The 27,552-nt window shown below is 33.5% G+C and overlaps 2 protein-coding genes across 8 annotated transcripts in view; one reads left to right on the top strand and one right to left on the bottom strand.

The window, feature by feature from the left end:
* ANKIB1 (ankyrin repeat and IBR domain containing 1) overlaps window positions 1-27,552 on the top strand; it is a 205,346-nt gene that overhangs the window by 39,570 nt on the left and 138,224 nt on the right. The gene's annotated exons all lie outside the window — the stretch shown is intronic.
* KRIT1 (KRIT1 ankyrin repeat containing) overlaps window positions 5,073-27,552 on the bottom strand; it is a 36,216-nt gene continuing 13,736 nt past the window's right edge. For 6 of the 7 annotated variants that reach the window (XM_032484019.1, XM_032484017.1, XM_032484018.1 and 3 more), the window contains 9 exons: window positions 24,076-24,232; window positions 23,286-23,393; window positions 21,496-21,652; window positions 20,561-20,712; window positions 15,179-15,345; window positions 14,461-14,548; window positions 13,782-13,988; window positions 9,713-9,829; window positions 5,073-9,393 (listed from right to left, as the gene is read on the bottom strand). In XM_032484019.1, the coding sequence (XP_032339910.1) occupies window positions 9,325-9,393; window positions 9,713-9,829; window positions 13,782-13,988; window positions 14,461-14,548; window positions 15,179-15,345; window positions 20,561-20,712; window positions 21,496-21,652; window positions 23,286-23,393; window positions 24,076-24,232 (1,222 nt within the window). In that variant the 3' untranslated portion in view covers window positions 5,073-9,324. The remainder of the gene's footprint in view (window positions 9,394-9,712; window positions 9,830-13,781; window positions 13,989-14,460; window positions 14,549-15,178; window positions 15,346-20,560; window positions 20,713-21,495; window positions 21,653-23,285; window positions 23,394-24,075; window positions 24,233-27,552) is intronic. The other variant, XM_032484020.1, reaches the window with a different exon arrangement.

Genomic DNA, 27,552 nt, shown 5'->3' with positions numbered 1-27,552 from the left:
AGAGGGTCTCCGAAGTAAGTCAGAGCTTGGCGTCACCTGGAGTCTTCCCGCAGCTAGTCGCGCGCGGGAGGGGTAGCATTCAACGACTCCAGCGATGGCGGCGGCCTGCTGACCCGTGCTGGCGCGACCCTGAGCCGGCGGCGAGTGGCCGGGGGCCGGGGCTCCGTCGCGCGCCAGCGCGTTTGTGAGCTGGCCCCCGGTCACACTAGGACACCTGGGGGGAGGCCCAGGCCTCCATTCAATTCGCCAGGAGGGACGCGCGCCGGCCGCCGTGTACAGAGTAGAGAACGCGCGTCTGGGTCTTTGGTTTAGCATTGAATCTCCCAGGGAGATCCAGTTTATGATTTAATTTGTCGGGGGCGGCCGGACATCTGATTCTAACGAGCACCCAGGATGGACAGCCACTGGCCAGGGCTCTGGGCCTCGGAGGCTCCCACCACGCTAATCAGCCCGAGTCTGACTTCATGGATAGTCGTGCTCCGAGGTGCTTCTACCGAACTTGGTTTTCCTGCCTGCGGCGTGAACAGCAGTCGATACAGGCGCAGTGAAAATAGCATTTAGTGATGTGGAGGACCACCTCATTTGGTTCGACCAAACCGCCTCTTGGAGTCCAACCTCTTTTGTCTGGGTTACTCCTGGGACATTCTTCAGGCCCGCCCGGGCCCCCAGACCAAGAACCAGGCTGAATGAAGGTGAGAAACCGGAGCTCAGAAATAACTGAGCCCGTTTATCTCTTGGAGGTGGCGGCTGCACCTCTATTTAAAGGGATGCTCGAGACAATGAGGAGTTTGATCAGGAGGCGGGTTTGCCTTTGAAGTTGCCAAGAAGAGTACTGGGGAATAAGTGTAGGCAGGAGAGGTGGCTGAGCTTTGACAAAGCTCCTGGGGTGACTGTGACATCCCTTCTCCCATCATCTAAACAGCAGGACAAGGAAAAGTTACAATAGTCTAGTCCTAGCCTAAATAAACAAAACAGTGTTTATGAAAAATACAGGAAGGAAAATTAAGAAAAAACAGGAAGTATTTGTAGAAAATGAGGATATAATTAAAGAACAAAATGATAGAGCTTTTAGAAAGGGAAATAGAAAACTTAAAAAGGATCTTCCTTGGCTTACTAATAGAAATATTTAAAATGTTACAAAATTGAGTAAACCAAGTGTTTTACCATAATTGAAATAAAGTATTCTAAAAATGCCACTTGCATTCATAAATTTTGGTGAACACCATCACATCACATTAAACACACATAAAAGTTATGTTTAAAATGTCCTTTAACTGCCAGTTTAACAAGAAACCTTCAAAGAGTTATCCATAGACTCATGTCAAAGGCTTACCTTTCATTTGCAAGGTCCCTGGTCTGCAGAGTAGGGCACTTCCCCCTCAGCCTGGATGCTGCTGCCTTGGTGAATAGCCATAGCCCTTCTGGTTATCAGGGTGGTTGGCCCACAGCTTTTCCCATAGTTTCCCAACCCCTCCCGTCACCACCAAATTCCAGTTTGGAATTTAAAGTTGGATAATGAATGCAATTAACTTGCTAGAAATGTATGAAAAGCAGTGAGGGTCCTTTTTATATAATAGTTCTAAATGTGTAGCCTTTTAGTATGCTATTTTGTGGGTTGGATTTGCAAGCTGTCATTTTCTAATGAGTTAAGAACTTGGTGACTAATTGGAAAAACATAATTTGCTGGTGTTCCAGAAGCCGGTGGGTTTTAAAGTTGAGATATAATTGACATATATAACATTGTTAGTTTCTGGTGTACAAAATGATTCAGTATTTGTATATGTTGCAAAATGATAATAAGTCTAGTTAACATGTCACTTACGTAGTTACAGAATTTTTTTCTTGGGATGAGAACTTGTAAGATCTAGTCCTTCAGCAACTTTCAAATATATAATACAGTATTATTAACTATAGCTGCCATGCTGTACGTTATATCTACAGGACTTTATGCTTTAACAGGAAGTTTTTACCATTTGACCCATTTCACACACACACACACCCCCCCCATTCCCTGCCTCTGGCAACCACTAATCTGTTCTTTGCATCTGTTAGTTCAGATTTTTTAAGATTCCACATATAAGTGAGATCATGTGGAATTTGTCTTTCTCCGGCTTATTTCACTTAGCATAATGCCTTCAAGTTTCATCCATGTTGTCGCAAATAGCAAGTTTTTTTTTTTTTTTGGCTGAGAAATATTCCATTGTGTGTGTATGCCTGTATGTATGATTTTTTTTGGTGTCAAATTCAATAAAAAATCATCAAGACCAGTGACAAAGAAGCTTACCCAATGTACTTTTATCTAGGGATTTTATGGTTTCAGATCTTAAGTTAAAGTCTTTAATCTATTTTGAGTTAGTTTTTGTGTACGGTGTAAGATAGTGGTCCAGTTTCATTGTTTTGCATATAGTTGTCCATTTTTCCCAACACCATTTATTGAAGAGGCTGTCCTTTCCCTACTGTATATTCTTGGCTCCTCTGTCACAGGTTAACTGGTCATATATGTGTGAGTTTATTTCTGGGCTCTCTGTTCTATTCCACTGATCTATATGTTTGTTTTTATGTCCATACCATTCAGTTGGAAATTATAATTTCCTAGTGTCCAGAAGTCTGGTTTTTATTTGTTTGTCTCATCAAGGGTATTAAAAACTGCTACTTAATATATTTATCTTATTTACTCAGCATAAAATAGAGGTGATAAAGCTTTTTAATCTTAATATTAAAATTTATATTATCTTTGGTCTTCAGAATAGAGGTCATTTTCTTATCCTTCTCCTCTCCCAGCCATCACTTTTCTTTTAGGGAGCTGAAATACTAAGTTTTTGATTTGTGATTTAAACTCCACATTAGAAAGCAGATTGGGATTATCTCTACCTAAGAATTGTCTCAAATTTTATTCAGAACTTGAAAATAAGTTTCAAAAACTTATTTTTTAAATGGTAACTCCTATAATAGTGTTTAGTCCATCTTGGAAAATTTCTATTTCTATATATTTCCTCATTTATACAATAATGTAAGTGATAAATGATATCTTTTTCATTCATTTCAATGACTGATTATGACTAAGAGGGAAAACTGTAATTGCCACTTTATGTATTGTATGCCACTTTATGTCTTGCCTTTAAACTGTTACACAACATAAAATAATAAGTGGTGTGTGAACATCCATATACTTTAAGATACTAAGTAATTTAACAAGTAAGCCAAAGTCCAGATAAAATTAATTAAAATCCAACTTTTAACTATATACAGTAAATTATTTGAGTGAAATGGCTGAAAAAAAATTAAAACTCCAGATTTGTCTTTTCTTCTACCTAATGGTTATATGTACAAAATTAACTTCAATATTAATTGAAAGCAAACAATCCAGAAAGAAAAATGATGCACATTTGACTTAAGTGAAAAATTTATCCATTTTTCTATTTGCATATGACCTGCTATTTTAGATTCTTTCCCTTTCACTGTCCTACTGATATATATTCAGTAAATACAAACAAGTATCATCAGCATCTGTAAAATATAGCTTGGAAGGCATGTTACTAAAACATCATATAGCATATTCCAAAAGTCAACAACAGTTCACTGACAACTGCTTTGAGATTATGTGTTATTTGCTCATATAATTGAGTTAATGGCATTACTACATGATCCTATAATAACTAAAGCATTTGGTATGCTCTGGCAGAGACTTATTTTAAAAGCAATTGCCTTGGGTATATATTATTTTTAACTGTACAATTTTCTTCCAGTTTTACAGTAATATTAGAGAACTATTACTTTTTCCCTTGTTGAACTGCAGCACAAATGGTTTACTCCCTTGGCAAGTAGGGGAAACTGTACCAGTAAAGCACACAAACGAGAAAGTGGGGGTAGTGGACTCCTTGGACAGTCCTCAATGTGGGATTATCAGGTCAAGGGGAGTAAACATTTTCCAGATGGCTGTACTAGAAGACTAAGCCAATTTCAGTACTATCAAAATATATTCTCATATGTTGTCTTTGTCCTGTGCCGTCATTGATTTTTCTTAATGTAATTAGTTACTATTTCATACAATTTTCACTATTTTAATAAGGTTGTTTTGCATTTTTGTTAGCAAAAATTTGTATTCTCCCACTTTTTAGTTATCTGCATTTCTGAACATATAACCTGTGAATCTTCTTTTACCACTCATTGGAATTTGAATACTGATTTATATTTCCATTAAATACACATATTTTTGATAAATTTTCAGCACTTGTATAGCAAGTTGATTCTTTCATGTACTTTTAAAATTTATGTAAAGTTTTTTTGATGTACAGTTTTGTGAGATTTGACAAATACACTGAGTATCTATCAATCATAACAAGAACATAGGACTGTTCTTTTACTCCCCCAAATTCTTTTATGCTGCCCCTTCATATTCTCACATCCCCTCCCCACCATCCATCCTTAACTTCTGATAATCATTATTTGCTTTCTGACTGTATAGTTTTGCCTCTTCCAGTATGTCATCTAAATGGAATACTATGGTATGTAACTTTTTGAGTCTGGCTTTCAGTTACCATAGTGCATTTTAAGTTCATCCACATTGTTCATCAATAGTTTATTCTTTTTGTTGCTGAGTAGTACTCCATCATATGGATGTATCTAAGTTTGTTTATTCACTCACCCATTGGAGGATATTTGGGATGTTTCCACTTTGGGGCTGTTATGAATTATGAAAAAATAAAAGATGTATCCTATAAACATTTGCATGCAAATTTTTGTGTGAGCATAAGTTTTTGTTTCTTGAATAAATACCTAGGAGTGGAATGACTGGGTCCTATGCGGTGTATATTTAACTTATAAAAAACTACCAAACTGTTTTCCAAAATGATTGTGCCACTTTTGCATTTCTAATAGCTGTATAGGAATTCCAGTTGCTCTAAATTCCCTGATTCTTTTGCGTTCCTTTTTATTGTGTATATTTAAATGCATTTTAAACACCTATCTCTCATGATACCCATTAAAAAGAAATCCATAAATGAATGTGCTCTCTACCAGTAAAATAGATTATAGTCTGTTTTTCTCTAGTGATATTAAAGACTCTTTTAATATTTAATTTTTGCCCATATGAAATTTATTGATACGCAGTATACAGGATGGTGCCATACTGATACCCATGTGCCTAAAAAAATGCTTTGTGGGTTGCCCTACCTTTGTCCATTTCTTAAATCTTTGGCTTGCATCTCTGCTCTCATCCTGGGTAGCTTTAAATCTTTTTCTGGAGTTTCAACTGTCACTCCTGCAGAGCCTTCTGAGCTTCAGGCCAGGATATCTCCACATGTATATCCCTTAGGCACCAGGAACCCAATACATTTTTTCAAATCCTCCTCCTCCCTTCCTATCTTAAGCATATACAGTACCATTTTTCCAGTTGCCCAGGACAGAAAGAGGGAAATCATTTGTGATTCTTATTCTTTCCTAATTCCTCATGTCCAAAACATTAATCCATTTCTTTCCATATACCTTCTTGCTCAGACCTCTTCAAGCCCTTCTGTACACTGGCCCAGAGTGATCTTTCAACCCACAAATCTGACCTAGTCAAGTCCAAAAGGCTCCAATGGCTTATCAACAGGGAGCACAACATCCTTCAAGAGTTGGTCTTTTGGGGGGGGGGGGCGATGTTAAACCTCTGAGCTACCTCTCCTTTACCTGACTAACGTTTGAATTCAGAAGCCAGATTACCAGATTTTGAATTCTGATTCCGCCACTTGTTTTGTGATCTTAGACAAAAAACATAACCTCTGCATATAAGATTGTACTCAAGTTACATAATATAATAAAACAAAAACCTTTACATCACTGTTTTAGGAAGTTTAGCTGCTAAGCTTTTTAAAAGATAGAAAACAAATATCTTGTTACGTTTTCATTACAATTATACATCATGTTTCTGATTCACTTATATCTGGATCCAGACCGCCTTGTTAAGAATCTCAGCTCCACTATTTAGTAGCTATGTTCTTTGGCAAGCTACTTAACTCTCCCCATTTCATCTGTTATATGGGAATAATAGTAACTGCCTCAAAGTAATTGTTTTAAGGATTAAATATATCTAAAAGTGCTACAAACAATGCCAGCCATATAGTAAGCACCATTTTTATGTATTAGTCATTATTTAACTAATGGGGAAGTAAGTCCTAATTTCCTGCTCATCCTTGGTGCCTTGCCAGTGAATTCTGAACAACCAGCACTGTCTCCTATCATAAAGAATTCGCACAATGTACTGAAATTGTTTTTCTCATCTATACCCTAAGATGTCCAAAAGATAGTTCTTTGCCTGAAGCACTCTGGTTTCTGAGAACCCCCAGGGCTTATTCCTCTTTTGCTTTTCAGTCTGCCTATCCCTGCCTCTCCAAATACCAGAAATGACCCTAGAGGCATTCTGGCCTTATGAAGACAAATGTTAAATGGGAATCATACCATCACAGATAGATTTTTTTGAGGAAATATTTTTTGCATGTACTCAAACCAGTTTAATTTCTTGATCAGTTTCCTACACACACAGTACAGCAAAAACAATTTAAATTTTTCCCATTTTCATTTTACTGATACTATTCTCATTGGAAGTGTCTTTTTCTACATAAATTATAAAGTAAGGAATTAATTAATCAACTGGTGTTTTGGGCATGTATCAAATTCTTCCAATTACATTTTTTGTCATTAAGTTCCTCAGGATCATATTAAAATCTAAATTTTATTTATGTAATTCCATTAAATTTGGTCAAGAACTGTGGGAAGCTTTACTTTGTTAAATATTTCTATCAAGTCTAATTTTTCTAGGGTCAATTTTGGCAGCTTTTAATCTTACAAGATCTGGTTCTTCAGGAAATTTTCCTTTTCCTAATGCAGTTATTGCGCATAGCGTTATCTGTTCTGATTTTATTTCTACAATGGAAGTTCATTTGTTGTGATTTGGAAAAACAACTGTTTGAATTCACCTCTTAGCTAAAAATGAGGACACTGTCATTCTTCTCATCAATTCTCCAACCATAACATTTCACCTCACTTCCTTTCCCCTCAGCTGTCTTCATATCATTCATTCCTGCTTGCTCCTCAGATGCCAGCTCAAGTAGCAACGGCTCCAGGAAGCCTCTCCTGATCTCTAAGACCGTGTCAGGTTTCCCTCTTTATGCTTAGATAGTACATTTTATTTTTCTTTCATCACAGTTTATAAATATATAAACTTACTTCCATAAGCACTTATATTTGCCTCATTAAACTTGCTCCTTGAAGGCAGGGACTTTATTTTTCTTACCACCAGATACCTGGCACATAAAAGGCACTCAAATTTATTAAAAGAATGATGAAAAGGAAAATGTTATCTTATCTTTTATCCCCAGTGCTCATATGATGCCTGCACAATCCTAGGCACTCGTTAAAAGCTGTCTGCATTTCCCCCTTATTGTTTATTTCTGGTCTGTTATGGTCTGATGAATTTTTTTTCAATACTTAATTTTGAAAATTAACTTTATAATGCTATAAATTTTTAAGCTTTTAGCAGCCATACTACTCTAATAGCTTTTTCTTCCCTTCTCTCAGGGCTACTATATTGTACGACTCCAGCAGGGCACACTTCATTCTACGGAGCAGGGAGTTGTTTGATGCATCATTGCATCCTCACCTCCCTCTGTGAAGTGAAAAGCATTCAGCTGTTTTCTAGTTAAAATTGGTTATAACAGCAGTTCTAAACCCTAAGCTATACATCAAAATCACATGGGATACTTTAAAAACAGAAATGCTTGGGCCCCACCCTTTAATTTTAATTACTGAGTCATAAACTATGAAAACTCCCCTCATGACTGCAGAGCCAGGGTTGGGAAACACTGGGTTGGAGTATAGGATAAGCGTGGGAGAAATGGTTAGAAATCAATCTGGATAAGCAGGTTAGTGTATTCAATACTAACGAACTGGAATTTAACTTTAGATGCAGTGAGGAGAGTTTTCAGAGCATAATGAAATAATCACATCCTTGAGAAGGGTTAACTTGGCACCCGCGTGGCAGATAGGTGGTTAGGGTATAGAGCCTGAGTTGAGGGAGCCAGAAGCCACAATGAGCCCAGGAACAGATGGCGAAGACTTGAACTAGGGTGGCTGCAATGCAAACAGGGAGGAAGGGAATAGGAAAGACTCACAAGACATTTGACAGAGCTTGATTAAGTGGAATGTGTGGGGTGATTAAAGGGGAAGTTACAGACCACTCCAAGATTTATTTCCAGGCTAACCAACTGTATGCAATTTGATAATGCCATTTACCAAACAGAGAATACAAGGATAAGGATAGAATGGAGCAAGCAGAGGAAACAAATTCTGTTTCCAGCTATGATGAAACAGATGTTCCTTGTATATGTGGAGTTAGAATGGTAGGAAATTGGAAATTAAGATCTAGAGTTCAGAAGAGAGGTTGAAGCTGAAATTTTAGGTTTGGGAGTCTATAGGATATTTGGTAACAGTCAAGGCCACTGGAATGGATGAAACTGAACAGAGTACTATCTTTGTAGAATCAAAAGTGCTTAGATCAGAATTAAAGATAAATCAGGCTTTTTCATTACTTAACCACATAGTCTTAATTTTAATAAAGCTCAGCAGACCACCATTAAGAATACTGCAGAAGCAAATGTGAAGAATAGATGATGATATATAAAAATTATCTGCAATCTGTAGGGTAATTTTAAATAAGATTATTGTATCTCTGAACTTACTTAGAACTCATCACTCTATTAACTTGGAAAGACTAATTTAATTCCTAAGCTTATTAAACAGCAGACTAATCAAGTTAGCCCCTCATATGACATCAGTACTCCCCTAAATAAAACAACCAGATATTCGGTGATCTACTTCTTACAATGTAAAGGCAATATAAATACATCAAAATAAAGTGTTATATATGCTTTAAGTGGAAAACACATTTTCTTTATTCAAATCATGTTGACTCTCAGTGTATTTTGAAATAACAGAAAGTTGCAGCAAAGCTATATTTTAATTTCATCATATTCCACTCTAAATTCTTTACCATTTATCAAAAATAACTTTTTATAAAGCTTACTATTTTGTCTAATATTATACAGACTATCAATCTACACCTTTTTGTGTGTTTCTCTTAAAAATTAGATTAGCTTATGAAGATATTATATAAAACTAATTGGTATATTACACACCAAACATAAGTACAGATTCTGTACAATGTGATAGTATACACATACATCACGAGAGACTAAATACCTTGTTAAAAGTAACAGTTTAAGAAATCTTTCATGGAAAAAATCTACGTTACAAAATGTGTTGGCTTAAGTATCAGTTGCTTTCCTCTCACGAATTTCTTTCGGTGGGCATTAACTGTCCATTTAGTTTCATTAGTAGTTTTACCACAAGGCCAGCCTACAAAGTAAAATATATGTTGACAATAAATATGAAATATGTAACAATGTGTAAACGACATACATGTCAGTGGGCAGTTCTCTATTTGAAAAGGAGCTTTTCACTGTTATAAGACTGCAGTAAATTATTCAGGTAAGTTTCTGGCTTTGTTTGCTTAGGAAAGGCCTGCCTTTTTCCCTTGGTCTTAAATATGTTAATTTGATATAGAGGTTTTCCTTGAAGTAAAATGGATTGTCATTAAAAAAAAAAGAAAGAAAGAACATTACTAATACAGTAGAGTTTACGACTAGAAGTCCAGAATAATTGATTAGGTACTTACCTGTTTTGTGTGTACTATAAAGCTCATTTTATTTTCCATACTGTGGATCTGAAAACATGTATCAGCCTCTCCCAACTGCCACATAAAACAGCCATACTTAAGACTGATGAGTAAAGCCTGCAACATAATTAGAAATCGTTATATTGAAATATTTATTAAAAACATGTATCTTCTCTTACTATCTACACTTATCTAGTCAGGTCTAAAACATAAGTGGTTTTGAAAGTTAAAAGAAAACCTGTTCAGAGACCCCACACTAACTTCATACAGCCTGCAGTCAGAGCCATATATATGGTAGACTGTCAGGAAACTTCCTTGAGCAATGATGTTCTTTGTATCAGAATGATAAAAAATTTTAAAGATGCCCATTCTGTGCTATTTATATGTATATATGCATGCACAAGTGCACATACATACACACAGACACAAATGTGCACACAGGAATATTACTCAGCCATGAGAAGTAAGGAAATCCTGTCATTTGCAACAACATGAATGGAACTTGAGGGCACATGCTAAGTGAAAAAAGTCAGGCAAAGAAAGACAAATACCATAGGATATCACTTATATGAGCAATCTAAAAAAGCCAAACTCATAGAAACAGAGTAGAATGGTGGTTCCCAGGGGCTGGTGGGTGAGGGATTCAAGGAGATGTTGGTCAAAGTAGTACAAACTTTCAGCTATAAGATGAATAAGTTCTCGGGATCTAATGTGGGACATGGTGATTATAGTTAGTAATGTTATATGTTTGACAGTTGCTAAGAAACTAGATCTTATAAGTTCTCAACAGAAAAAAGAAATTGTAATTTAGTGATAGAGGTGCTAGCTAATGCCATGTGGTAATCATTTTGAATTATGTAAGTGTATACACTGTATACCTTAACCTTAACCAATGCTAAGGGGGCAGGCAGGGGAAGATGTCCATTCTATCAGTGATTTTCAAGAAAATTAAGTGTATTACAAGTTTTTACTTTCTGCATATAAAAAACAGTTCCTTTTGCTGTATTCAAAATTGTCTGCATTGTATGTAAGCAAACAGACAAGTCTCTGGTGAGCATATGGAACTGGCTGAGCTGTATTTTCTCATGGGCAACTTTCATTATTCCAAAGAGAAACAAAATATAGAATGTAGAAGTAACTGAGATTAAACACACACACACACACACCCCCCCCCCACACAGCTGTATTCTATGGTTTTTCCTGAGATTTAATCTCTGAGGCTAGTATACCCTATGTAGAGTTTTAATGCAAATGAAGGCATTTTTGCAGATGAAGATATTAAGCAAGCTTGTCAAATTCAACCCTAGCAGATCCTGGTCAATCAAAAACAACTGAGGACAAGCTGATTGTTTCCATCTTTGATGGTTTCAAAATGTATTTATCTTAGAGCTTTTATAGGTGCCAGAAATTTATCAGTTACAGAGTACTAGGTAATGATTATGTGGACAGAAAACATCGTTACCCTTGGTTTCAATTACCTTTTTATATACACAATGATGGCAGTTCTATTTATATTTCTATAAACTGAACATCTTATCCAGAAAAAAGCAGACTCTTAGTAATATTATCATCCTCTGCCTGCTACTGCTATCTCACTTACTCAACTCCTGGACTTAGAGTATTATTCTTAATATGAAATGTTGTATTACTGAACCATCATTTGAATACTATATAAAACTTTTTATTGTTGCCTAAACTTGGAATGCTACCAAAAGTCAAACATAAAATACAGTTAGAGGGGGGAGGGTATAGCCCAAGTGGTAGAGCACATGCTTAGCATGCAGGAGGTTCTGGGTTCAAGTCTCAGTATCTCCTCTAAAAATAAATAAACCTAATTACCTCCCTCCACCCTGCCAAAATAAAATAATTAAATAATACAACAAAAAATAAATAAAATATTAAAAAAATAAAATAAAATAAAATAAAACACAGTTTAGAGAAAAGGTTCAGTGTTAACACCCCACAATAGCACCATCCACTTAATGAAGAAGAATTTGCAGATATAGGTATATAATGCTCTGAAACAGCAGAGGAAAAACTTCTTGAAATGACGAGGGGAATTTCTCCTTCATTTCCTTTGACAAACAGTACAATAGGAATAGAAAAAGTGGTTACAAGATAATAAGAACAGCCTATTTTTTTTTGTGAGTAAAAGAGTCTAAATAGAAAATGATAAGCAAATGACTCAAATGCAAGCTAATACCAGAGACTTCAAAAAATCAAGTTCAAAGTCAATTACTGAAGTATGCCCTATGTCCCTGCATATTCTTTATCTCCATTCACAGGCATATCCAACAGCATGATTAAATATCTTCTGCCCATAATGATGATACTGAGTTATCAAGAAATGACTAAACTATGGGTTACTTTCAGAAGTTATGTGATAACATAATATAGTTACAAAAACGATGAAAATAAAAATTAGATTTATGGTAAAATTTTCTAATTAAAATGCTTTTTTAAATGCATAAACTTAGTTATTACTTTAACTGATTTGGAAAATGGTCTATTCTAGACAAATCTGAATGAATAAAATAGAGTTTTATTAGCTTCCTATTACTAACTAGAAAGTTGTTCATCCTGTGAAATGTGTTAAATATGCTAAAAGTAATTGATAATCCCATACTTTTATTATAGTGACTTTGGCTAGATAAAGGAACACAATACAGTAATAAGCCTTTTATTGAAAAGCTTGAAGTGTTCTAACAGGTATTCACAATCCCATGCACATTTCATCCTGCCCTGCAAAATATTCTTACAACTAATTCTCATTTTCAAAATGAACCATCTGTTGTCAAATATATTTCCTTTTTTAATTCTGTATTTTTCCACTTAAATCTAATTTATTTTTAAAATAGGTAATATAGTCACAGTTTAATTTTTTTTAAGTTGCAAAATGCTATATAATGAAAAATGTCCCTTCTCTTATTTCCAGTTACATGGTTCCCCCCTCTAAAGGCTTTAAGAGACTTCTTATGCATAGAAAAGCAATATGTATTTATGTAAATGTAGTCTTCACTTCCCCCATTTTTGAGGTATAATTGACATATATATTATATATTAGATAACAGTATGATTCAACATTTGTATATACTGCAAAATGATCACTTCAGTAAGTATCCTCAACATTCATCAGCATATGTAGTTAACAAAGTAATTTTTCTTGTGATGAATAATTTTAAGATCTACTTTCTTAGCAACTTTTAAATATGCAATACAGTTATATTAACTATGGTCTCCATGCTCTATAGTATATCCCTGTGACTTATTTATTTTACAGCTATAAGTTTGTACCTTTTGACTCCCTTCACCCATTTCGCCTACCTCCCAACTACCTGCCTCTGGCAACCAATCTGTTCTTTGCATCTATGAGCTTGTTTCTGTTTTTTTGTTTGTTTATTTGTTTGTTTTTTAAAGATTCCACATATAAGAGAGATTATATGGTATTTGTCTTTGACTTATTTCACATAGCATAATACCCTCAAAGTCCACCCATGTTGTTGCAAATGGTAAGACTTCATTCTTTTTAATGGCTGAATAATATTCCTCTGTGTGTGTGTGTGTGTGTGTGTGTGTGTGTGTGTGTGTGTGTGTGTATCTATCACATTTTCTTTATTCATCCACTGATGGACATTTAAGTTGTTTTGATATCTTGGTCACTGTAAATATGTTGCAATGAACATGGAGGTGCATATATCTTGTTGAGTTAGTGTTTTTGTTTTCTTTGGATAAATACCCATTTCCACCCATTTTTATATTAATGGTAGCATTTACATATGGTTCAGCATCTGTTTTTTTCTCCAAATATACCTTAGAGATCATCCTACACAAAAATATGCTTCATTCTTCTATATGGCTACAAGGTATTTCAATGTGGAAAGGTACTATAATTAACATGTTAACTCCCTATTGATAATCATTTCATTTTCACCCCCTATTCTTTGCCATTATAAATGAAATTATAATGAACAGTCCTCTATTTATGTCATTTCTAGAGTTTTCATGTAGGCTATTACTGTTATTTTAAATATTATATAATGTGACTAGTCAGAAACAGCTGAAAATCTACCTTAGTTTCCATGTTGAGAAGATGAAGTCCTTTTATATTCACGCCTACGTACACAGGGATGACTTTATGATTACTGGGGCTTGCCTTTGTAAATATCTGTCCTGTGAAAAAGGCTGCTCCATATGTAGGAATTTCCCAACAGTTCTGTAAGAACATGCGCTGAAGGTGATGCATTTCTTTACTGACACCTTCACTTGTACTAAGGTTCTAAAAACAAATAAAGTAAAATAAAGAGATGTGAAAGGAAAATGTCCCTTTGATAATCCAAAAAGGTCAACTAAGCAGTTTCTAAAATCAAGGTTACCCCAAAGAAGAATAAAATTGTTCCACACTGTCCCAAGAGCAATTTCTCTTTTGAGATCTTACATTAAAAAAAGAAAGGAAAAAATATCAAGGTCTAAAAATATTGTCTGTCTAGTCTATTACATTTTTAAGTGCCTCATGAATAGATAATAATTATTTCATGTTTTCACAGTATCCAGCATATAGAAGGTATTCAGTAAAAGATTCTACATTATTAAAAAGAAAAATATCTTGCTACTTTCCTTTTCAGGCATGCAAACTAGAAGATCCACTTTTTATTTCAGGACTATAAATTTAATATAGTTTTGTTTAAAACATATTAATACTAACAAAATTTCAAATAGGCTATAAAACGTCTTTTTATTTAACAGCTTACCTTGTATTCATGAAGTATTCGGTTTGTCCAGTGAGGTGCCTTACTTTTCAGTTTGGTAATGGGTACAATGGATTTTAGATTTTCTTCACTGTAAGCAAATATGCCAACATCTTTTAAATAAATCATCTTTAGTAGCTTAAGTAATGTAATCACTTAGATATAAAATGGCATGATTTTTGAACTGAAAAATACTGTATTGTAAAATATCAGAGAACTCTAAGCATTTTAAGTAAAGTCACCATCCTAACATTGTTCAGTTTAGAGAAATATTTCTTGTTTCAGAAACCACAAAATATTTTTGAAAATTGAAAACTACAATAAACAAACTTTAAATGTGCTAAAACCTCAGTATTTTCTCTCAACATGAAACATGAACTAGTTTTTGTGGTGAGATTCTGAAATGCATCTGCCTTAACATTTTTTTTCTGCTACTTATCCAAGTCAGGTTTTAGTAAACTTATTTAAATAAAGCATATAGTAAAGAAAGATAAAGTTAACAAGTATAAGGCATATCAAACTATAGTCAAATGTAAGAAAAATAACTGGAGAGAGTATAACTTAAAGAATGCTTTACCGTAGTTTCCCACCCCCCATTCCATGCCTTATATTTAAATCCAAAGCATTGTCTAAATATTTCTTTATAACATATTTCTAAATGTTCTTGGTTAAACTGAATCTTCAGTGTAGCACAGGATCACAAATTGTATTAAATACTTACTTTAGGAAACCTTGCTTGTGTTTCTTACTCTCATAATTTCCATAAACTATTTGCAACAGTAGACTTGCCAGTGTTATCAGTTTAGCATCAGGAGCTGTGTAAAAGCCCTTCAATAAATTATATCTGGCTTCATCAAAGAGAATAAGAATAGCTAATGGGTCTTCAATCTTAAAAAAAAAAGTATAATTTGGTTATTAGGCCACAATTTCCTGTTACAAATGTACAACTATCACTAATACAGAAAAGCAAAAGCTACATATTTCCATATAAATGAGCTGTTACTGCTTTAGAGCAGAGGCTGACACATTTTTTCTGTTAACACCAAGTCAGTAATATTTTAAGCTTTGTGAGTCATATAGTTTCTGTCGAAACTACTAAACTCTGCTATTGTAGCACAAAAGCAGCCAAAGACAATACATCAACAAATTGGTGTGGTACACTTCTACTAAAACTTTTTATATTGATACTGAAAACTGAACTTCATAAAATGTTCACATGACATGAAATAATATTCTTTTGAATTTTCTCAATCATTAACAGCTTCCAGGATATATAAAAATAGGCAACAGGTCATATATGGCAACAGGCCACAGTTTGCTAACCTCTGATTTACAGTCCACTAAAATTATAATCAGTTTATCGATATAAGTATGGATAATTTGTAGCACAATTTCACTTAAATTCTTTATATTCCTCAAACATTTTTCTATTTTCTATGCTTCACACAATATAGTAGTGAACTCCAAAATAGAGAAAAGGAAGTGTGTCAATTCCCAGAAGGTACATCAAGTTTGAAAAAAGCTTAACATTTTTTATTCGACTAAAAAATACTTTGCACTTTCAAATAACACTAAAGGAGCACACAAGTTTTTTTAAGTTTTAAAAACTTTAAAGTTTCACTTTATCTGATAAGATTAACAAAGATTGAAAAATGCTAACCTACAGAATATACTTCTACTTGGAAAAAATCACTAATTATAGAGTTTCTGAATGAATACTTAAAGTATTTCCAAATATGATTCAAAATGACCCAAATTCCTTATGATAAAAATTATTCTTGACATACTAACTAAAATCATATAGTACTCCATATAATATTAAAAAAATTGAAACAAAATTTCACAGGGAAAAAGGGGATTGTTCTAGATTAAAAGAGACAAGAGATAGCAGTCAAATACAAAGCATGAACCTTGACTAGATCCTAAGGATGGGAGTTAGAAGAGAATTTGAAAAGTTGGGGGCAATCTGAATATGGGACTGATAGTAGATGGTATTATGAAAATATTAATTTTATTAGGTTGAAATGGTATTGTAGTACGTAGGTACATCCTTGTTCTTAGAAGATGCATGTTAGAATATATAGGGAGGAAGTACCATGATGTCTGTAGCTCAATTTTAAATGGTTCACAAAGAGGAAAGATGACGTAAATGTAGTAAAAATGTTAAGAATTACTGAATTTAATGAATGGTATAAGGTGTGACTTTTATTACTTTTTCAACTTTCCTATGGGTTTTTAATTCTCAAAATAAATGTTGAGGAAAAAATGAAAGAAAACATTTTTCTAATAAAAATTGACTTAGTGAATTTGAAGAGTTTGAGTAGAGAATAGTTATAATTCCTAATAGTGTGTTCAATGCATATCAGTCAACAATTGTTCTTTTTAAATGAAAGCAGGCTCTTTTCATCCTAAAAGAATAATCCTAATCAAAAAATGCAATTCTTCTGTGTTTCAGATGGTACAAATAGGTACTTTTCAATTTCACAATGAGTAAAGAGCACAACCACTTTATCAGATGATCATCATATTCTAATTTACCTTAAGTACTCACTAAGCCTTGCTTCTTTTTCACTTGAGCCCACTTTACATTATTTGTAATAAACAATTAATTTAATACCCAAGTAGTAGTATTATTGCCTTTGCTCCCAGCCAACTTTTAAAATATTACTTAGGTGGAGAAGGAAGACAGACTGAGTATACTTAGATTATTGATAGATTTCATAGACCTAATATAGTTTAAGAACTGTGTAACAGAAAAATTATCATTTTAATCACTTAGGTGTACAATTTAGTGGCATTAATTACGTTCGAAACATTGTGAACCATCACCACCATTCCCACAACATTTTCATCACCCGAAAGAAACTCTGTAACCATTAAGTCCTCATTCTCTCCTCACCACCACACCTGTGGCAACCACTAATATACTTTATTAATTTGCCTGTTTATTTAACATAAGTAGAATCATACAATATTTGTCCTTTTGTGTCTAGTTTATTTTACTTAGCATGTTTTCAGCATTCATCCATTTTATGACAGGTATCAGAACTCCACTCCTCTTTATGGCTGAATAATAGTCCATTGTATGTATATACTACATTTTCTTTATCCATTTATCTATTGATAAATACTTAGTTTTTGTCCACTATTTTCGTTATTGTGAATAATGCTGTTATGAAAGTTGGCATACAGGTATATGTTTGAGTTCTTATTTTCTTCAGGTATATACCTAGGATTGCAATTGCTGGATCATATGGTATTTCTATGTCTAACTTTTTGAAGAACCACTCAACTATTTTCCACAGTGGCTGTCCAAAGTTACACTCCCACCTGAAATGTACAGGGTTCCAATTTCTCTACATCCTCATCAACGCTCATCATTCTCCTTTACAAAAGTTTATTATTATAGTCATCCTAGTAGATGTGAAGTGGTTTCTCACGGTGTTTTGATTTGCATTTCCTTAATGACTTACTATGTTGAGCGTCTTCTCATGTGTTTGTTGGCTACTTGTATATCTTTATTGGAGATATGTTACTTAAGTCCTTTACCTAATTTAATTGGGTTGTCTTTTTGTTGTTGAGTTGTAGTTCTTAATATATTTTGGATAGTAAACACTTACCAGATATATGACTTGCAAATATTTTCTCCCATTCTGTAGGTTGTCTTTTTTTTTCCTTGATAATGTCCCTTGATTTACAAATGTTTTTAATTTTGATGAAGTCCAACTTATCAGTTTTTTCTTTTGTCACTCATGTTTTTGGTATCATATCTAAAACTCCATGGCCAAATCTAAGGTCATGATATTTTTTGTTCTAAGAGTTTTATGATTTCAGCTTTAACATTTAGATTGTTGATACATTCAGTTAATCTTTGTATGTAAGTGTTAAGATCAGGGTCCAGTCTCATAATTTTGCATGTGAATTTCCAGTTGTCCCAGTATCATCTGCTGAAGAGACTATTCTTTCTTCAATGCATGAACTTAGCATCCTTGTCAAAAAGCAGTTGGCATTGATATATGTGTTTATTTCAGGACTCTTAATTGTATTCCACTGGTCTGTGTCTATCATTATACTAATATCATATTGTTTGGATTACTGTGTCTTTGTAGTAAGTAAGAAATTGGGAAATGTGAATCCCTCAACTTTATTCTTCTTTTTCAAGATTGTTTGGCTATTCAAGGCCCTCTGGGGATTGCCCTTCCCATTATAAGTCTATTGTCAGGAAACTGTGTTGTATCGGTAGATCACTTAGCTTGCATTGATATCTTAACATTAAATCTTATCCTTGAACAATTCTTGAATAATCCTTGAACATGGGATGTCTTTTCAGCTACTTAGGTCTCCTTTAATTTCCTTCAGCAATGTTTTTGTAATTTTCAGTTTACAAGTCTTACATTTCTTTTGTTCAGTTTATTCTGAGGTATTTTATTCTTTTAGAAGCTATTTTAATGGATTTCTTAATTTCCTTTTTTTGTAATGTTTGTTGCTGGTATATATTTATTCATTTATTTATTTTGGGGTGAGGGAGATAATTAGGTTTTATTTACTTATTTTAATGGAAGTACTGGGGATTGAACCCAGGACCTCATGCATGCTAAGCATGCATTCTACCACTGAGCTATACCCTCCCCATTGCTGGTATGTAACAACTGATCTTTGTGTGTTGACTTTGTACCATGCAACTTTAAGCTCTAGTAGCTTTCTTGTGGATTCTTTGGAATTTCCTATATATAGGATCATGTAAAACAGACAGTTTTACTTTTTCCCTTCCAATTTAGATGCCTTTTCTTTCTTCTTTTTTTTTTTTTTTGCCAGGGGTGGTGGCAGCCAATTGCTCTGGTGAGAACTTCTATGTTCAACAGCAGTAGTGAAAGGGAGCATTCTTGTCTTGCTCCTGATCTTAAGAGGAAATTTTTCAGTCTTTCTATTGAGTATGTTAGCTGTGGGTTTTCATAAATGCCATTTATCATATTGAAGAAATTACCATTTATTCCTAGTTTTCTGAGAGTTTTATCATGAAAGGGTGTCGGATTTTGTCAAATGCCTTTCCTGTGTCAACTGAGATAATCATGTGTTTTTTTTTTCCTTCATTATATTTATGTGATTCTAAAACATTTTTTGTGTAATCAAGATCTTTGCTTTTGGTAGACTTCCTGCAAATTATATGTAACTCCCAGCATATTTGGCTGAGAGGATCAAATCTACTTTTAGTTTGATAAGAGGGATACTAAGAATAGTCAGGCCCAAAACTGTACCAAGTTTGGACAAGGTCATTGAAATTTTGATTTGCTGAAATTTGCTTAATCTTGTCCATTTAATATTTCCTTGAAGAAAGAATGAGGAAATGCATTGTATATATATTTTTTCACCAAAGTTACGGGACCTTGGAGCTTTTCTTTCCTCTCAATATTCACAGCTACCACTGTATTTAGACTATCACCTAGTTTAACTTGTAATATCTCCCTTAGGGTTCTTCTCTGTCTATTCATCCTTCAGATGGCATTATCTCACCTCTCCTCTAACATTTACAGTAATTCAAATCCAAACATACTTTTTGGGGACAGACTTTTTAAAAAATCACAAGTAAACTTCATTCTCATTTTTTACTATCTGTATTATTCTCTGCTGAGTCAAAACAGCTATCTATTAATTGTTGAGAGTAACTTTTTTATGTCCCCTTTGTAAATATAATCTTCTCTATCCAAAATGTATTTTTTATTCTGTTCAATGTTTGAGCCTTTGAAATTTACACAACTAATTAGCCCTTTATTGGAGTTTCTTTGACACTGTACTCCCTTTCTACTCTTAAAATTTTTTTCTGTATGATCTGTTTCCCATCTGACTGGTAATTCTCTTTAGGATGGATTCTCCATTTCTTTTCTATTCTAAGACATTGGAGGTAGACATGGAAAAACCAACCAGGGGCTTTGTAAGTAGAATGACTCAAACTCTACCACTTACAATAGTGATGTGAGGATTGAACAGAAAAATAGAAATAAACCCTCTGTAAGGAAAGAGCACAATTTCTACCTCTAGTGCTTATAACAGGAACCCAGTAGATCCTGAACATTTAAATGACTGTAAATAAGATTTTGAAGCAAACCTTTTTCTCAACTTCCAAAGGAAGTCTCACATCTCTTCTCAGGAAAAGCTGTGGTGTTTCCCTTTGGGGATCCAGATTAGTCAATTCAGCAAGTATTTCTGGCCAGTCACGAACATGTTGCAGTGGTTTATGATAAGGCTTGAGTTGGAGGCCTGAAAAACATATTTCCTTTTATAAATGATAATGTAAAAGTGAGTCAATTATATCAACACATAGAAACTTCATATTAAACTCTCTGCACTTAAGTATTAACACACACATAAGTTAAAGGTCTAGATTTAAATCAACATTGACTTTACTCAATATTACTATCCAATTTGAAATTAATTGCTTTTGTTTTTAAGAATATAAAAATTCTGAGAGTTCTTATAATGAATAAAATTCATCAAATGTATTTAGATCCTTAATTCCATGATAGCCTATTTCATTATGATACAATCAGTAGAATTTGGAGTTTAAAAAAAATACAGTTAAATCACTACATAACTAACCACAATAATCTCAGTGAAATACCTTAAGGACTTGCAATACTTTGAGAGACAAATCTATAGTGATATTAGATTAATTTTAAATAAAAAGATCTGATAGAAAACTAGTATAAAAAAAGAACAGTTTTATTATTTTGAGATGAAGTAAGCACTAAAAATAAGGGTAAGTTGGATGTACACTGTATTTAATGGTATTCAAATCAAATTCTATTGCCAAAGAAAAAATGTTTTGGGTTTTACCACTTCAAAATTGTATGAATAAAGGGGGGTGGTGAGGAAATAGAGGCTTACCTGTTTCAGCAGTCTGAACATAATTTATATAAAAAAAGAGCATTGTAGCACTTGCAAATTTAAAAGTCATTAATAACTGATCCTATACTTAAGTTTACCAACGCACTCTCAAAAAGGAATAATCAGGTTTATAAAACAGAATAATAAGTTTCTTACTGAGATTTTCTGAACAGATCCAAATAGTGAAATACTGCTGTGTTTCTTGAGAGAGACGCATTCCTTCCATTATCTGTTGCACTGTGGTATTATTTCCATGCTTCAGTTCAACAGAACGGTATGATCCATCCATTCTGTATATTCTAACTTTTTCATACTAGGACAAAAAATTATAATAAATTATGCAACCTGGTTAGAAATTATATATCCCAATCCAACAAAATGCTTTAATTTCAACTTCATTTGCTTTATCATAGCTTTCTAATATAGAAAATATCAGAAAAACTGCTTCAAGTGAGAATCTTCTGGCAATATTTAAAAAAAAGTTTACTTTGATTATATTTTCTAACATGTTTTCCTCTGGATAGTTCATGGTCAAGTAAGTTTGAGAAACTAATGCTTTAAAAAAAAAATTCAACTTCAGAATCTTCTAAGAGGGCGTTTTAAAGTCATTAATGTACAATGTATATATATCATATGAGAGATAGACTTGGTTAACTAAAACTGGTGTTAGTCAAATACTTCATGTGTTCGGTGGGCCACAAATTATAATGCAGAAATGTGTACCAGCAATAATTTGTCCTAATAGGAATCTGTGATAGAAGAATTTGCAGATAAAAGTTATGGAACAATGGACCTGAAGCTAGTTTCTTTTCTCCAGTTCAGAAAATCCCAGAGAAAAATGATATTCTCTATACATTTTTATTATGGAAAGTAACTGATGCCTCCAAACAACTTCCAGGACAGTTTAGTTTGGATAAAAGTACCCTAATTCCTCTTATCTTAATACATTCAGATATGAAAATTACGTGAGAAATAAAAATGTGTTTTAACTATATGATCAGAAAATAAATCGCAATGAAGTATATGTTACATAAGGGTACCCGTACCACTTATCTTTCCTTGCTCATGGAATAGTGTTTTGACAAAATGTGTATGAATGTTTGTGTGAGTACTTTTCTTTAAAGGCAGAAGTCATGTATTTATTATTTATCACATATCACTTAATTTACCAGCATTTCATGGTGGTAAATTTACAAAAATACTCAACAAACACTTATTGTCTAATTGATGGAAATGTCTGGAAAGGCTCAGACATATGGGTTATACCTGTTGGTATCAAACTTTTATCCTTTATCAGTTGGTATAAATTCTTTTATCTGATTTGCAGTTTTCAAACAATTTTTAGAATAATAGTTTTATTGTCACTATAACTTTCAGGCATAACTCAGTTTTTTCTAATTGTTAATTATTCTCTATCTTAATGTCACTGCTAATTATTTTGGACATAATTAGATGAAAAGGCCAGGCTGAATTGGCAGAATAAAAGAGCTAGGAAATCTCCAATTTTAACCCATTCACTTTCTTGAGGAAAATGAATCTGTAATAGATAAGTAACCTGCTGAAACTCAATTACTAAATGATGTGTAGTATTATTATTTACAAACATAAAAATATTGCTTAGAAGGCCTATGTAGAGAGAGATGCTTTAATGAATAGACGTACAATTTGTAATTTTCAAGTATATCAAGTATAGGGATTACACTGGAAATTAGACTAATTTTAAGTGACTGAGAGATAGATTTATCGATTGATTTATGCAAGAATAAATGTCTAAATATTAGAGATGATAATAAATTTAATATCTATGAAGTTTAACCATGAGGTTTTATAAAAGCAGTAAAGAAGCCATTTACACATTCATTCTACACTTGCCACAGATCCTCTAGTACTTATCAACTTAAATACAATGGTTGGTTTTAACTAGTATTTATGAAGATAATTCTTACTGGTTTGTTAATGGCTTCCTTCAACAATTTTGCAGCTTCTTCCCAATTATTCTGTTTGTTTTCTTCACAGATATTTAAAGGAGATCTTCCTTGTTGGTCTGTTATGTGCTATTAATATGGGAAAAAAAGAAAGGTTAAAGAAAAAAGGCATTATAAATATATGAATAAGAGAAAGCATCATTTAATCAATCCAAGTTTCATAAAAAAGATCACTGTCAAGTATTAACCATACTTAGTACATGCTGTACTTAAAATAAACATGAACTACCAAAGATGAAAGACTCAAAGACCTAATCAATGTGATGATTGTTTTTTAAAAGTTCTGATTATAGAGACAACAAAGCTTTGTTAAAGTTATTATTTTTCCCTTTACAAAATACTTGTTAATACAAAAATCCAAAAAATGGGTAGAAAATCTTTTTCCTTCTTAAAGATATTTCTGAGGAAATACAATATAAAATGAAGAGAGGTTACATTTTATGTACATTCTGGAGATGGATGGTGGTGATGATTGCAGAACAATGTGAATGTACTTAATGCCACTGGTATCTGTACATTTAAAAATGGCTAAAATGGTAAATTTTAAATTTTATGCGAGATATATTTTACAACTAAAAAAAAGTACAAAAGCAAAGTGTATACATAAATATTACTTATTTTATATAGTAAGTGAAATTTGCTTCTGTTTTTCAGCTGACCTCTCAAGTGTACAGCTGAACACTTTAGTGTCAATACTTGTTATTCACTGTTTGAACATTAAAAAACAAACAAAATCTGGAAAATAACATACTCTGTCAACTTCTGGATGGTTCAGGAGAATCTGTACTATTTCAGCATGTCCTCCTCCAGCAGCAAAATGAAGAGGAGAACTAAGTTGTCCATTTAAAAGGTTTGGATTGCACTTTCCTTTCTCTAACAGTATGCGGGTGGCCTCAACTTTCCCATACCTATTGAAAAAAAAAAATCTAAGAAAGTCATCTGAAATGTTTAAAAATCCAAATTTTAGACAATGCCTCAAAGAAATCTACAATTTTTCTAGAGCAGAGAACAAGAAATGAAGACACTGACGTAAATGTTTTCAGTGCTTAGGAATTTTTTATAAATTATTCTGATTCAATTCAACTGTTTCTATTTCTCATAAACAGGGAGAAAATATAATCTCAAATACAAGATAGAGCAGATGATAGAGAATGGACACAAAATACAATACAAAAGTTATAAATTATTGAGATAAAATTTTTAGTCAAAAATATTTTCAGAAGCAGAAAATAACTCTAATTTAATACTGCTTTTTATTTTGACCTGGCTTTGATTTACAAAATAGACTCAAAGACATAATTCTACATGTAACTTCTGTATTAGGCAATGTGGGAGACACAGAAAGATATGTTAAAAGAAATGATCTCTCCTCTGGTAAAGGCTTACAACGTAAACAGAGGAAAACAAAAACATGGAATAAGTTATATAATGCTGTAAAATTTAAGTAACAGTTGAAGATAACAACAAAATAAGTCACTATATTTTTGTCAAATCAAAATAGTATATAATTGATGCTTTTAAAAATGTTGGAAAAGGAAGATAAGATTTCAGTCTAAGATGGTACTGAAAGTGTTTGATAGAAGAATAACTGGAACTGGATTTTAAATATGAAGGAACTGAAGAGATGCTGGAGAGGTAAAATATTTTATATTTTAGGTAATGGGAAAAGGAATAAGCAAAGCAAGGACCCAGAAGAGTACAAAGCAAGTGCCAGGCGTAGTGAGCCCACCACTTGGTTAGGAAGACTAGAACAGGCTGCAATCTGAAGAAATAGTGGAAAGGTAATTCATTGTTTGGAAATAAATGGGTAGAAGGGGAAAGAAAATTTGCTTTTAGATATGGTGCATTTGAAGGGAAAATAGCACATCTTTAGAACTGATCTGATTTGCTGTCAACTTTCCTTTCTTCTCCTTCACGTACCCTCTGGTTTTCTATGCCCTGAACCTGCCACTTATATCCTACCACTTCTTATTCATATGACCTGTTGCTCATTTGCTCATGTTCTTTGCTGTTCTTGAGATGTTCTTTTCCCCCTCCTGATTTTGTTTAGGTTAAGTTCTATTATTTCTCTGAAATAGTTTAAAATATACCTCCTCTATATTCCCACTACATTTTAGCATTTTATTTTTACCTCTTTTATGGGACTTTTCTCATTTTACCTATTTTTATCCTTGTATATATGTCTCTGTCAACCTGGAAAGTCCTTAAGGGTGTTGTCTTTGCATTCTCCAAACTGCCTTATGCACACACACGAAAAAGACTGACTCAACTGTTCAGCTGGCAATTGAAAATGCAGACTTGGTACTCAGGAGGAAGGCAAAGGCTTGAGATATCTATCTGAGAATATGTAAATTCATCCAATTGAAAAGAATTACTGTTAAGGCTGGGAGAATGGATGAAATCTTTGAGAGAATTCTTAGAAATATGCACATCTTAGAACAATGAAATGCATCTTGAAAAACACTCTTAAAGAAAAGGAAAAGATACTAAGGAAGCAATTCAAGAATAATAATAAAAATAAGTAATATAAACTACATTTTCTATGATGCTTTAAAGTTTTCAAGGGACTTTCTTATATAATTACTTAATATAATCTTCACAGCAACTTATAAGGCACGCAGAGATATTTCTGATGCACAGATGAAAAAAGTGAAGTTTGAACCACTTAAGTAACTTGTCTCATGGTTATTAGCCAGATGGAATCCAGTTTTCTGAATCTTAGTAGAGCAGTTTCCATACTATAACACATGCTTAGGTCACAGAATGGAGGCCAGTATTTCAATAGTAACATTAATGATAAGGTAACAAGTATATCTTGCATTTGTACTGACCTTCATTATAGCTCCATCATGCCCTTTGAACTCCAATTTGTTCTTAGAACAAAGGGGTGGTCAGCAGTATTAAACGCCTCAGAGCAGAGGAAGATTTAAAAACTCAGAAAAGTTTCATGAAAAGTGAAAAAGAGAAAACAGTGAGTGTGGCCCACTTACTACCGAAGTCTGGCTATGAAAGGAAGGAAAAGAAACAGGATAGTGGCAAAAGGTGGAGGTTCAAATTAAGGTTCTTTTCAAGGAGGGAGAGAACCATGTATGTTTGAAGACAAGAGAAAAAAGAAAGGGCAGAAAAGGAGGAAATGAATTTAATGGAGAAAAAGAAGGATTTTTTACTTGTATACCCTATGATACAGGAGATAGATGGGAACAAAAACTGATGATTGGGGTGAAGAAGGACATTTCTGTTGGCTTTAATTTTCTTTGAAAATAGGGGGTAAAACTATCTGACAAAAGTAGAGAAAGAAAGTAGTGGGAGTTTAAGTGCTTAAGAATAGAAAGGTTTAGAATAGCTTTCAGGGGAGGACCAAAAGGCTGACAAGATGACAGGATGAATGAGACAAAAGAGATGGCTAGCTCCAGTGAAGGCCCAAATGAGATCAGATGGAGTAATGTGTAAGGAGCCAAATCATCATAGTTCTAAAGCACTTTCTAGCAATGATAGGAAGTCTAAAAGTACTGTCATAGAGAAGACACTGATTTGAGAGAGGTGAGGAAATATGGGATATCAGTGAGACATTTACTGAGTGACACGTTTACCCATGTGGGGAGAAAGCCAACATAAATAGTTTTGGAAAATGGTGATTTTAGTAAAGAAAAGTTTTTAGGCACCTGTCATCAATATGAGAATTTTTTAGGCTTGGAGCAATCCTAGGAGTGACTTAATTAAGTGGTCCCAAAAGAATGATCCGGAAACCCATGAACATCCCTGAAATCTTTTCAGGGTGTCCTCTAGGTCAAACATTTTCATAATGATACTAAGATGTTGTTTGCCCTTTTCATTCTTATTTCCTCATAAGCATACAGTGGAGTTTTCTAGAAGCTACATAATGTGTAAACTGCAACAAATTAAAGGCAGACTCAGATGTGAGAATCCAGCTGTCTTCTATGAGGCTAAACAGTAAAGAGATTTGCAAGAATGTAAAACAATGCTACTTTTCTCATTAATGTTTTATTTTGGAAAATAAGGTATACTTTATAAAACTTTGTTATTTATATTAATTTATATTTATTATTATCTTAAAATAAATTAGGAAATGTTTAAAATATCATTCAGTTTTATCTTCTAATACAGTAAATAACACCATCACAGAAACCAAAACTCATTGGAATCCTGTAATTTTGAAGTGTGAAAAGGAGTCCTGACACCAAAGTTTGAGAACCACTGATCTAATAAA

Source organism: Camelus ferus, chromosome 7, assembly GCF_009834535.1.
Source record: "Camelus ferus isolate YT-003-E chromosome 7, BCGSAC_Cfer_1.0, whole genome shotgun sequence".
NCBI classification, from domain to species: Eukaryota; Metazoa; Chordata; class Mammalia; order Artiodactyla; family Camelidae; genus Camelus; species Camelus ferus.
The sequence above is the reverse complement of the archived record's forward strand: the minus strand, read 5'-3'. Positions and strand labels throughout refer to the sequence as shown.